A 12,924-nucleotide genomic window follows, 5' to 3' on the forward strand; every position below is an offset into this window, starting at 1 on the left:
AACCCTGCACTCTGCGCATAACGCACTCCTGAACCCTGCACTCTGCGCATAACGCACTCCTGAACCCTGCACTCTGCGCATAACGCACTCCTGAACCCTGCACTCTGCGCATAACGCACTCCTGAACCCTGCACTCTGCGCATAACGCACTCCTGAACCCTGCACTCTGCGCATAACGCACTCCTGAACCCTGCACTCTGCGCATAACGCACTCCTGAACCCTGCACTCTGCGCATAACGCACTCCTGAACCCTGCACTCTGCGCATAACGCACTCCTGAACCCTGCACTCTGCGCATAACGCACTCCTGAACCCTGCACTCTGCGCATAACGCACTCCTGAACCCTGCACTCAGTATGTAATGTACTTCTGAGCCCTGCACATAACGCTCTCATGATCCCTGCACTCCATAAGTAGCATGGGCCCTTGCGGGTAACCATGTGGCCCGCAATGAAATTTAGTTTGACACCCCTGCTATAACAGGAAGTGCCTGAACAAGGACCTTGATGGCAGAATTGGTTTTGATCCAAGAAGACCTCAAAGTCAACAAAAATGTTTCATTTCTTCCACCCGGTAACACGGTAAAACATTTTCGGAGATAGACGCCGTAAGGATCTCAGCCAACAAACCCCTTTTTGTGTCTGCAAACCTCGATCGACTGTATAATTATAGAGAACACACAACCACGCGTTTACCCATCAACAAACTCTTTGTCCCCACCAACAACACTGATTTTAGCAGCTACAAAACAACGGCGCCGATTCTGCTGCCAATTATTTTAGAGCATGTTGTAGGAAAAACACTTCCTACTCTTCCACCCCTCTGTGTCTACGTTCGATCTAAACAGACCCCTCCCCTTTATCGCAAAATCAAACCTTTATGCTACACGCTTATGGCCCATTGATGTCCCATGTATTTTAACCACTTAAGCCCCGGAGGATTTGGCTGCCCAAAGACCAGGGCCTATTTTGCGATTCGGCACTGCGTGACTTTAACGGACAATTGCGCGGTCGTGCAACGCTGTACCCAAATGAAATTGACGTCCTTTTTTTCGCACAAACAGAGCTTTCTTTTTGGTGGTATTTGATCACCTGTGCGATTTTTATTTTTTTTGCGCTATAAACAAAAAAAGAGCGACAATTTTGAAAAAATAACAATATTTTTCACATTTTTTATATGAAATTCCCCCAAAAAATTGTAAAAATCAAATTTTTTTAGCATTCTAGGCCAATTTTTTTTCTGCTACATATTTTTGGTAAAAAAAAAAAAAAAAAAAAAAAAAAATCGCAATAAGCGTATTTTGATTGCTTTGCGCAAAAGTTATTGCGTTTACTAACTAAGGGAAAGATTTTTGTCATTTTTATTGTTTTTTTTTTTAACTAGTAATGGCGGGGATCTGCGATTTTTTTTTTTTGCGGGACTGTGACATTGCGGCGGACAGATCGGACCCCTGACTGACACTTTTGGGGGTACCAGTGACATTACTACAGTAATCAGTGCTATACATATGCACTGTTACTGTAAAAATGACACTGGCAGGGAAGGGGTTAACTTTATTAGAGATCCAGGGGTTAGGGGTGTCCCTAGGGGTGTGCTTCTAACTGTCAGGGGGCGTGGCTTTTGATGTAACCACAGAGACATACGATCCTACATAGCAGGATCATATGATCTCTGCAGTTACACCAGGGAGAATGACAGGCGGCTGTGTTTACATCAGCCACCTGCTTTTCTCCCTCTCCAGCGGGAGATCGCGATTGGCCGGCGGACATCGGAGCCGCCGGTCACTCGCGCTGGGATTCCTGTGAACGAGCGGGGGCGGGAGCTCGCCCCCTATTGGCTCGCTGGCGAGTGACGTACCGGTACGTCACTTTGCCCAGGAGGGGCTGACCGCCGCAGTATATGTACTTGCGGCGGTCGGCAAGTGGTTAACCACCTAAGGATCGGGCCCATTTCGGACACTTGGTGCTTACAAGTTAAAATCTGTTTTTTTTTTATTGCTAGAAAATTACTTAGAACCTCTAAACATTATATATATATATATATATATATATATATATATATATATATATATACACACACACACACACACACACACACATACACATACACATACAGTATATATATATATACACACACACATACTGTATATATATATATATATATATTTTTTTTTTTTTTTTTTTAGCAGACACCATAGAGAATAAAATGGAGATCATTGCAATATTTTTTTATCACACCGTATCTGCGCAGCGATCTTCCAAACGCAATTTTTTGGGAAAAAATTCACTTTTTTAGATGAAAAAATAAGAAAACAGTAAAGTTAGCCCAATTTTTTTCTATAATGTGAAAGATAAATGTTACGCCGAGTAAATAGATACCCAACATGTCATGCTTCAAAATTGCGGGACGCTCATGCAATGGCGATTTTTTTTTTTTTTTTTTTTTGTTCACTTACCTTGTTATAGAAGAAAATATACTCACCTTCCTTCCACTTCCTCCCTCTGCGGCCACGGCCGCGGCCTGCGCCGTCACTTCCGGCTTGCGTTGACTCCTGGGAGCTGAACGTCATCGCTCCCAGGAGTCAATGCGCCTGCACCAGCCCCGCTCGTCACTTCCGATGCAGGCGCGTCATTCCTTGCTAAACAGCTTCTGGGCATGCCCAGAAGCTGTGCAGGGATGGGAAAAAATTCTATGGCTTTAGGCATACCAGATGTGGTACCCAATGAGCTGGCTAGCAAAAGCTAGATATGACTGAATGGATACATACAAGGCTTTTTTTCAGCGGGAACGTAGTGCCGCTACCTCCAGCACTGAATGTAGGGTGCTCTGGAGGGCCTATTGATGCTGGCTGCCCAGAAACTGTGCAGGAATGACGCGCCTGCACCGGATGTGACGAGCGGGCCGGGGCCGGTGCAGGCGCATTCTGGGACTCCGACGTCACCGAAGAGGACGCGCTGGCTTCAGCTGCCCACACCTGAGATGGCAGCGCTGGAGAAGAAATTTTCTAGGTAAGCATTTCTTCTAAAAGGTAAGTGCGACTCGGGACAGTTCAGAGGCTATCCATTGTGGAAGGTACTAGCCCTGACTGTCCCGGGGGGTAATTTTATCTAAATTTCACCCCCGAGGACGGAACTCCGCTTTAAGAAATGCACTCACCAAAAAGCAGACTTCACAGGACCATAAAGATCATGATCGTAGATCTTTGGCATAGATCTCCTGGTGGGACAACCTCCACACGAATGCAGAGCCATCTTTAATATTGATTGGACCATGGGCAAACATTTTCTTGGGCCCTCCCGAATTCACTTAATTATTTTCAGACAGTGCGGGCTCAAGGGGCAGCTGCTTTGGGCCCCATAACAATAACTGGGCCCGGGGCAGCTGCCCCTTTTGCCCTGTGTTAAAGACAGCCCTGCACGAATGGCTGACACAGGTGTTAATCCTCACATAGCAAGAAGAGCCACAAAAAGACCTCTCCGGATGGATTTATAACAGCCAATAGCTCATTCATGAAAGAAAGGGAAGCATCGCTCATAGTGTAACATGTGAATTAAATTTTATTGATCCTATTAACACCCCCCCCCCCCCTTCAAACTATGCACTTACATTTACAATATAATAAAATTTTGCATAAAAATCATCATAAAACACCAGCGGGACTTTTGAATCACCCGCGTCTCTCACCGGCTTCCCAATGTAGAGGCGGTGATGGACAGTCCAACGCTGGTATCGTGAGCCGCGTGGACCACCGCCTCTACATCGGGAAGACACTGCGGGACGGTGAGCCAGTGAGAGGCGCGGGGGATTCAAAAGTCCTGCTGGCGTTTTATGAGGATTTTTATGCAAATCCATGTTGCTTTGCCCTTACATTGGAAGCATCATGTAAGGGGGTGTTAGACCAGCTCCTAGTTTGGCCACAAGGTGGCGACATTCCTCACGTTATAAATTGTGGGTGGGGTTGGAGAGTGAGGTCAGTCCAGCAGGAAGTTTAGAGAAGAGAGGAAATAGTTGTGTAGCTGGCACCTGTGGGCCTCTTTCGAGATGGGATGATACTGCAAGAAACTGGCATTTCTCCAACTGGGAGAATCCCGAGAAGGACTTAGAAGGGGGACAGGAAAGGATGGGCATCCGCTATCGCTGAATATGAAGGCATTTGTATGTCTTGTCTTCTACTAGTAAAAGCATTGAAAACCAAATGGACTTGTCTCTGATTTCATGGGTGGCTTTCCCCGAAACTGAGGGAGGAAGCAGATAGACTTGTCAAGACATGGTGTATGTCAGTGATGGTGAACCTTGGCACCCCAGATGTTTTTGAACTACATTTCCCATGATGCTCATGCACTCTGCAGTGCAGTTGAGCATCATGGGAAATGTAGTTCCAAAACATCTGGGGTGCCAAGGTTCACCATCACTGGTGTATGTTTTGGTGACCCGATTACGTTTATGCTGACCCACACTAACGAAGAAATTGGGCAAGAGGCCTGTTAGTGGCGTCCAGGGATACAACGCCGTACCAACGTTTTCTACAAACTGGTTCCTCCTAACCATCTACCTACCCACCAGCAACTTCTTCTACACTTCCCTTCCGTACTACTCCATTCAACCACCAGGAATAAGCTGGATCAGGTGGTCTTGTATCACCACTTTGGGCTGAATTTATCAACTTGTTCTTACCAAGAAGTGGATTTATTCCACAAAAGCCACCAATGAGAGTGTAAAGGGGGAGGTTGCCACAAGTTTATAATCAGTCCAGTATACAGTGAATCTGGAAAGTATTCACAGCGCTTCACTTTTTCTACATTTTGTTATGTTACAGCCTTTTTCTTACCATATCACCCAAACCATCCTCTCCACTCCTCTTGCTCACCAACCTTTCCCTAACACATCTCCCATACCATCCTCTCCACTCATCTCTACTCCTGTTCACCAACCTTTTCCCAACACATCTCCCAAGCCGTCCTTTCCACTCCATTTAAAGACCTACTACTCACCAACCATGTCTTAAGATATCACCCAAACCATCCTCTCAAGACCTACTTACCAACCACATCTTACCATATCACCCAAACCGTCCTCTCCACTTATCTCAAGACCTCCTACTCACTAACTTCGCCCTATCCTATCACCCAAACCGTCCTCTCCACTCCCTTCAAGACCTACTCACCAACCACATCTTAACATATCACCCAAGCGTTCCTCTCCACTCCTCTCACAACCTCCTACTCAATATCCTCGTCCCAACAGATCACCCATACTGTCCTCTCCACTCCTTTCAAGACCTACTTACCAACCACATCTTACCATATCACCCAAACCGTCCTCTCCACTTATCTCAAGACCTCCTACTCACCAACTTCGCCCTATCCTATCACCCAAACCGTCCTCTCCACTCCTTTCAAGATCTACTCACCAACCACATCTTAACATATCACCCAAGCGTTCCTCTCCACTCCTCTCAAGACCTACTCATCAACCTCATCATAACATATTCTTCAAATTGTCCTCTTCACTTCTCTCAAGACCAGGAATCCTACTCAACAACCTCGTCTTACCATATCACCCAAACCATCCTCCACTCCTCTTGCTCACCAACTTTTTCCCAACATATCTCCCAAGCTGTCCTCTTCACTCCTTTCAAGACCTCCTACTTACCAACCTTATCTTACCATATCACCCAAACCGTCCTCTCCACTCCTCTTGCTCACCAACCTCGAAACCATCCTCTGCTGCTCTTGCTCACCAACCTTTCCCTAACACATCTCCCATACCATCCTCTCCACTCCTCTCTACTCCTGTTCACCAACCTTTTCCCAACACATCTCCCAAGCTGTCCTTTCCACTCCATTTAAAGACCTACTCACCAACCATGTCTTAAGATATCACCCAAACCATCCTCTCAAGACCTCCTACTCATCAACTTCATCTTATCAGATCACCCAAACAGTCCTCTCCACTCCTTTCAAGACCTACTTACCAACCACATCTTACCATATCACCCAAACCGTCCTCTTCACTTATCTCAAGACCTCCTACTCACCAACTTTGTCCTATCCTATCACCCAAACCGTCCTCTCCACTCCTTTCAAGACCTACTCACCAACCACATCTTAACATATCACCCAAGCGTTCCTCTCCACTCCTCTCACAACCTCCTACTCAATATCCTCGTCCCAACAGATCACCCATACTGTCCTCTCCACTCCTTTCAAGACCTACTTACCAACCACATCTTACCATATCACCCAAACCGTCCTCTCCACTTATCTCAAGACCTCCTACTCACCAACTTCGCCCTATCCTATCACCCAAACCGTCCTCTCCACTCCTTTCAAGATCTACTCACCAACCACATCTTAACATATCACCCAAGCGTTCCTCTCCACTCCTCTCAAGACCTACTCATCAACCTCATCATAACATATTCTTCAAATTGTCCTCTTCACTTCTCTCAAGACCAGGAATCCTACTCAACAACCTTGTCTTACCATATCACCCAAACCATCCTCCACTGCTCTTGCTCACCAACTTTTTCCCAACATATTTCCCAAGCTGTCATCTTCACTCCTTTCAAGACCTTCCTACTTACCAACCTTATCTTACCATATGACCCAAACCATCCTCTCCACTCATCTCTACTCCTCCTGCTCACCAACGTTTTCCCAACATATCTCCCAAGCCATCCTTTCAACTTCTCTTGCTCACCATTCTCTTCTTAATCCATCACAGAAACTGCCCTCTCCACTTCTCCTACTGACCATCCTAGTTTTACCATATCACCAAAGTTTCCTCTCAACACCTCCTGCATACCAAGCCCTCAATCAACCAACAACAAGGAGCAATTCTATGGACGGAGGACCTCTCCATCAACCAATATCAAGGACCCGTTCTACATACTGAGGACCCCCTCACCAACCAACAGTGAGGACCCGCTCTACAGACTGAGAAGCCCTTCCCTAACCAACAGTGAGGACCCGCTCTACAGACTGAGGACCCCTTCACCAACCAACAGTCAGAAGCCATTCTACAGACTGGAGACCACTCCACCAACCAACAATGAGGTTGTTGGTCGGCAGAGGGATCCTCAGTTCGTAAAATTGCTCCTCAGTGTTGGTTGGTGAAGTTCCTATGAACTAAGGACCTCTCCAACAACCAACACTGAGGAGAAGTTCTACAGATTGTGGACCCCTTTGCCAACCAACAGCGAGGAGTTATTTTATGGAATGTGGACACCTCTGCCAGCCTGCAGTGAATGGCAGTTCTACAGACTGAAGACTCCTCCAACAACCAACAGTGAGGAGCAGTTCTATGGACTGTCAACCAACAAGGAGTGATTTCATGGACTGAGGACCCCTCTGCCAACCTACAGCGAAGTGCAGTTACACAGACTGAGGACCCCTCTGCCAACCAACAGTGAGGAGCAATTCTACTGACTGAGGATCACTCTGCCAACCAACTGTGAGAAGCAATTTTATGAACTGAGGACCCCTCCAACAACCAACAGTAAGGAGCAGTTGTACAAATTGAGGACCCCTCTAACAACCAACAATGAGGAGCAGTTCTACGGATTGTGGACCCCTCTGCCAACCAACAGTGAGGAGTAATTCTACTGACTGAGGACTCCTTCACCAATCAACAGTGAGGAGAAATCATACGGATTGAGGACCCCTCCATAAACCAAACAGTAAGGAGCAGTCCTACAGATTGATGACCCTCCGCCAACCAACAGTGAGAAGCAATCCTATGGACTGAGGACCGTTCCGCCAACCAACAGTGAGGAGTAATTCTATGGCCCCTCTCTCAGAGTGGAAGCCTCTTTAAATCCATGCCACCCCCCACTCCCCCAGACGCCAACAATATTTCATAACAGGCTGACATGGTGTGTGGTAAGAATTTCCTGAAAAACATCCCTCTCCAACGGCCCGTGGAGCTCAGCCTAGCAGTCAGGCCCGTCATGTGACAGTGAAGAACTTGTATGACTCCATTCAGAGGCCTGCGGTAAAACGAGGCACAAGGAAAGGCCTGTAAGGGTTTCAAAAAGAGAAGCCGCTCCTACCATGTAATACAAGCTGAGGGCCATGTGACGAGGAACGGGCCGGGGCCCCTCATAGCTGATAACAGGACTGCTAGAGATAAACAGCCGGTGTGTGACAATGGGTGCGAAGGAGGACGGAGGGACTCACCATGGAGCTTCTGAGCCATTGGCCAGTGTGGACGCATTTTGAAAATGCAAGCTGCCTGGCTGTCATGATCTTCGAGAATTACACCCAACATACAGGACAAGAGAAGTGGTACTGTGCAGAGTTCATACATACAGAATAAGAACAGATACCGAGAATTACACCCAGCATACAGGACAAGAGAAGTAGTACTGTGCAGAGTCCATACATACAGAATAAGAACAGATACCGAGAATTACACCCAGCATACAGGACAAGAGAAGTAGTACTGTGCAGAGTCCATACATACAGAATAAGAACAGATACTGAGAATTACACCCAGCATACAGGACAAGAGAAGTAGTACTGTGCAGAGTCCATACATACAGAATAAGAACAGATACTGAGAATTACACCCAGCATACAGGACAAGAGAAGTGGTACTGTGCAGAGTCCATACATACAGAATAAGAACAGATACCGAGAATTACACCCGGCATTCAGGACAAGAGAAGTGGTACTGTGCAGACCATACATACAGAATAAGAACAGATACTGAGAATTACACCCAGCATACAGGACAGGAGAAGTGGTACTGTGCAGAGTCCATACATACAGAATAAGAACAGATACTGAGAATTACACCCAGCATACAGGACAAGAGAAGTAGTACTGTGCAGAGTCCATACATACAGAATAAGAACAGATACCGAGAATTACACCCGGCATACAGGACAAGAGAAGTAGTACTGTGCAGAGTCCATACATACAGAATAAGGACAGATACTGAGAATTACAGCCAGCATACAGGACAAGAGAAGTGGTACTGTGCAGAGTCCATACATACAGAATAAGAACAGATACTGAGAATTACACCCAGCATACAGGACAAGAGAAGTAGTACTGTGCAGAGTCCATACATACAGAATAAGAACAGATACTGAGAATTACACCCGGCATACAGGACAAGAGAAGTAGTACTGTGCAGAGTCCATACATACAGAATAAGAACAGATACTGAGAATTACACCCAGCATACAGGACAAGAGAAGTAGTACTGTGCAGAGTCCATACATACAGAATAAGGACAGATACTGAGAATTACACCCAGCATACAGGACAAGAGAAGTAGTACTGTGCAGAGTCCATACATACAGAATAAGAACAGATACTGAGAATTACACCCGGCATACAGGACAGGAGAAGTAGTACTGGGCAGTGTCCATACATACAGAATAAGAACAGATACCGAGAATTACACCCAGCATACAGGACAAGAGAAGTAGTACTGTGCAGAGTCCATACATACAGAATAAGAACAGATACTGAGAATTACACCCAGCATACAGGACAAGAGAAGTGGTACTGTGCAGAGTCCATACATACAGAATAAGAACAGATACCGAGAATTACACCCGGCATTCAGGACAAGAGAAGTGGTACTGTGCAGACCATACATACAGAATAAGAACAGATACTGAGAATTACACCCAGCATACAGGACAAGAGAAGTAGTACTGTGCAGAGTCCATACATACAGAATAAGAAGAGATACCGAGAATTACACCCGGCATTCAGGACAAGAGAAGTGGTACTGTGCAGAGTCCATACATACAGAATAAGGACAGATACTGAGAATTACACCCAGCATACAGGACAAGAGAAGTGGTACTGTGCAGAGTCCATACATACAGAATAAGAACAGATACTGAGAATTACACCCGGAATACAGGACAAGAGAAGTAGTACTGTGCAGAGTCCATACATACAGAATAAGAACAGATACTGAGAATTACACCCGGAATACAGGACAAGAGAAGTAGTACTGTGCAGAGTCCATACACAGATACTGAGAATGACATGAGAAGTGTACATAGGGGGTGTGGCCTGTCACTCTGTCTGGTGGAATGTGGACAGATGTCTCTTCCCTTCTAGATTGTCAGGTTTTCAGGAGACACTTTGAACTTTCACTTGGAAAGCGACAACAACGCAGGGGGCGGAGTCTCGCTGAAAACCAGTAAACGATATTATAATGGAATGACCCTCGAAGGATCACCCGCCGGTGGAAATAGCGGGAACACTAACAGCAGCATTGTATGGATCTGACCTTTAATTACAGCCACTGACAGAAAACTCCTCCCATTTAGGGGTTTAATATGGCGAGATGGGGAAAAATTGCGCAAAAAATTTACACGAAATCTGTGCGATTGGCAAACAATTCGGCGTAAAACTTCCCCACGTCCTTCCATTCACCGGAAGTGACTTACACTAAATACAAATACGGATGCTGGTCCCCAGTAGGTCGGATCACTGGGCAGACTGGGACGATGGCGGCTCCGGTGAGCGCCGAGGCTGAAAGACATCGCTGTGACTGACCCAGATATTCGCTCCTCCATGCAGTCATCTTATGAACGTGGTCACCGCGCAGAACTCTGCACCCCTCATTTATAAAAATGGGGTGCAGGGGCTGCATCAGGTGGGCGAATCTTTCCCATAATGCCCGGCGTGGATTGCTAGCTCTTCAGGCAAGCATTTGCTGCACTGTGACTTTATGACCTGGATATTTTCTCCTCCACGGGGCATCTTATGAATGTGGTCACCCTGCACCCCATTCTTGCACTAATATAAGAACGGGGCGCATCAGAGTCACAGTCTTCATAATGCCGGCGTGGATTGCTAGCTCTTCAGGCAAGCATTTGCTGCACTGTGATTTAATGACCTGAATATTTCCTACTCCACAGGGGTCATCTTATGAACGTGGTCACCCTGCTCCCCGTTCTTGCACCAATATAAGAATGGGGCGCAGATGTTTTATCAGAGTCAGCGTCCCCATAATGCCCAGGGTGGATTGCTAGCTCTTCAGGCAAGCATTTGCTGCACTGTGACTTTATGACCTGAATATTTCCTACTCCACAGGGGTCATCTTATGAACGTGGTCACCCTGCACCCCTTTCCTGCACTAATTTAGGAAAGGGGCGCGGATGTTCCATCAGAGTCAGCGTACCTATAATGCCCGGGGTGGATTGCTAGCTCTGCAGGCAAGACCTGTGCCCATGCAGTGACTTAAAGGGTGTTTGCTTACCTGTAAAGCGGCCTTGCAGCCCTGTAGGAAATGCTCCATGCTGCCCAGTGTACACACACAGATCTGTCTGCTCCAGACTCTTCCCCCTCTCTACTCTGAGCACAAGGCTGGAGCCTGAATCACACACAGCCCCGCCGCACTGCATTCTGGGGGATAGAGTGCTGGGCTGTCACATGAGACCATGGGGGCCAACAGAAATGTTTGTTTACATAGGAGATTACGTGTTACATTGTTTATTACTATCAGCTACAATATTTACTGAAATAATATGCTACTAAATATAATCCCACATAATAACATTCTACTTTATATTTTATATCATTTGTTAAAATACTAGATTAGATGATAGTTTTATTATATTATATTACATTATATTGCATCAAATTGTATCATTATTATTATACAGTTTTATATTACATGGATTTATATTAGATTAGATTTTATTACATTTTTGTTTTGTATATTATTTTATTTTATAAGGTTTTGCATTATATTGTATGGCATTACATGCTTTTATATTATTTAATATTATGTTGCATTACATTATATATATTTTTTTATCGTGTTTTATAATATACGGTATTAAATTATATTTCATCACATTGTATTATTATTATACAGTTTTATATTACATGGATTTGTATTATATTGCATTTTATTACATTATTTTTTTGTATATTATTTTATTTTATAAGGTATTTATATTGTATTGCATTACATGTTTTTATATTCTTTAATATTATATTGCATTACATTGTATTCTTATTATACAATTTTATATTACATGGATTTATATTATATTGCATTTTATTACATTATATTTTTTGTATATTATCTTATTTTATATGGTATTGCATTATATAGTATTGCACTGCATGTTTAATATTATATTGCATTACATTATATTATATGATATTATACTAATTTTTTTATCATATTTTATATTATACGGTATTAAATAAAATTGCATCACATTTTAATATTATTATATATTTTTATATTACATGGAATTAAATTTTGTTGCATTTTATTATATTATATTATATAATATTTTATGTTATGTTATTGCATTATATTGTATTGCATTACATTATATGTTTTTATATTAATTAATATTATATTTCCTTACATTATATTATATTTTTTTATCATATTTTACAATATACAGTATTAAATTAAATTGCATCTCATTTTTTTGTTATTATACAATTTTACATTATATGGAATACAAATATATTGCATTTTATTATTATATAGTCTAATATTCTGAATATTATTGTATTTTATATGGTATTGCATTATTTTGTATTGCGTTATATTATATGTTTTGTTATTATATTGCATTACATTATATTATATTATTTTGTTATAATTTTTTTATAATATACAGTGTTAACTTAAATTGCATCTCATTTTATTGGTATTATACAATTTTATATTATATGGAATTAAATTATATTGCATTTTATTATATTATAGTATAATATTCTGAATATTGTTGTATTTTATATGGTATTGCATTATATTGTATTGCATTATATGATATGTTTTTATATTAATATTATGTTGCCTTACATAATAATATATTTTTTATCATATTTTATAATATACAGTATTCAAATAAATTGCATCTAATTTTTTCGTTATTATACAATTTTATATTATATGGAATACAATTATATTGCA

The 12,924-nt window shown here is 43.1% G+C and overlaps 1 protein-coding gene across 1 annotated transcript in view; it reads right to left on the bottom strand.

Moving 5' to 3' along the window:
* Positions 1-11,319, bottom strand: part of PRUNE1 (prune exopolyphosphatase 1) — a 49,255-nt gene extending 37,936 nt beyond the window's left edge. The window contains exon 1 of the mRNA XM_082275666.1: positions 11,239-11,319. Within this exon, the coding sequence (XP_082131792.1) occupies positions 11,239-11,277 (39 nt within the window). The 5' untranslated portion in view covers positions 11,278-11,319. The remainder of the gene's footprint in view (positions 1-11,238) is intronic.
* Positions 11,320-12,924: the final 1,605 nt, after the last annotated feature.

This window comes from Pelophylax lessonae, assembly GCF_965119305.1.
Source record: "Pelophylax lessonae genome assembly, chromosome: 13".
In the NCBI taxonomy this organism is placed as follows: domain Eukaryota; kingdom Metazoa; phylum Chordata; class Amphibia; order Anura; family Ranidae; genus Pelophylax; species Pelophylax lessonae.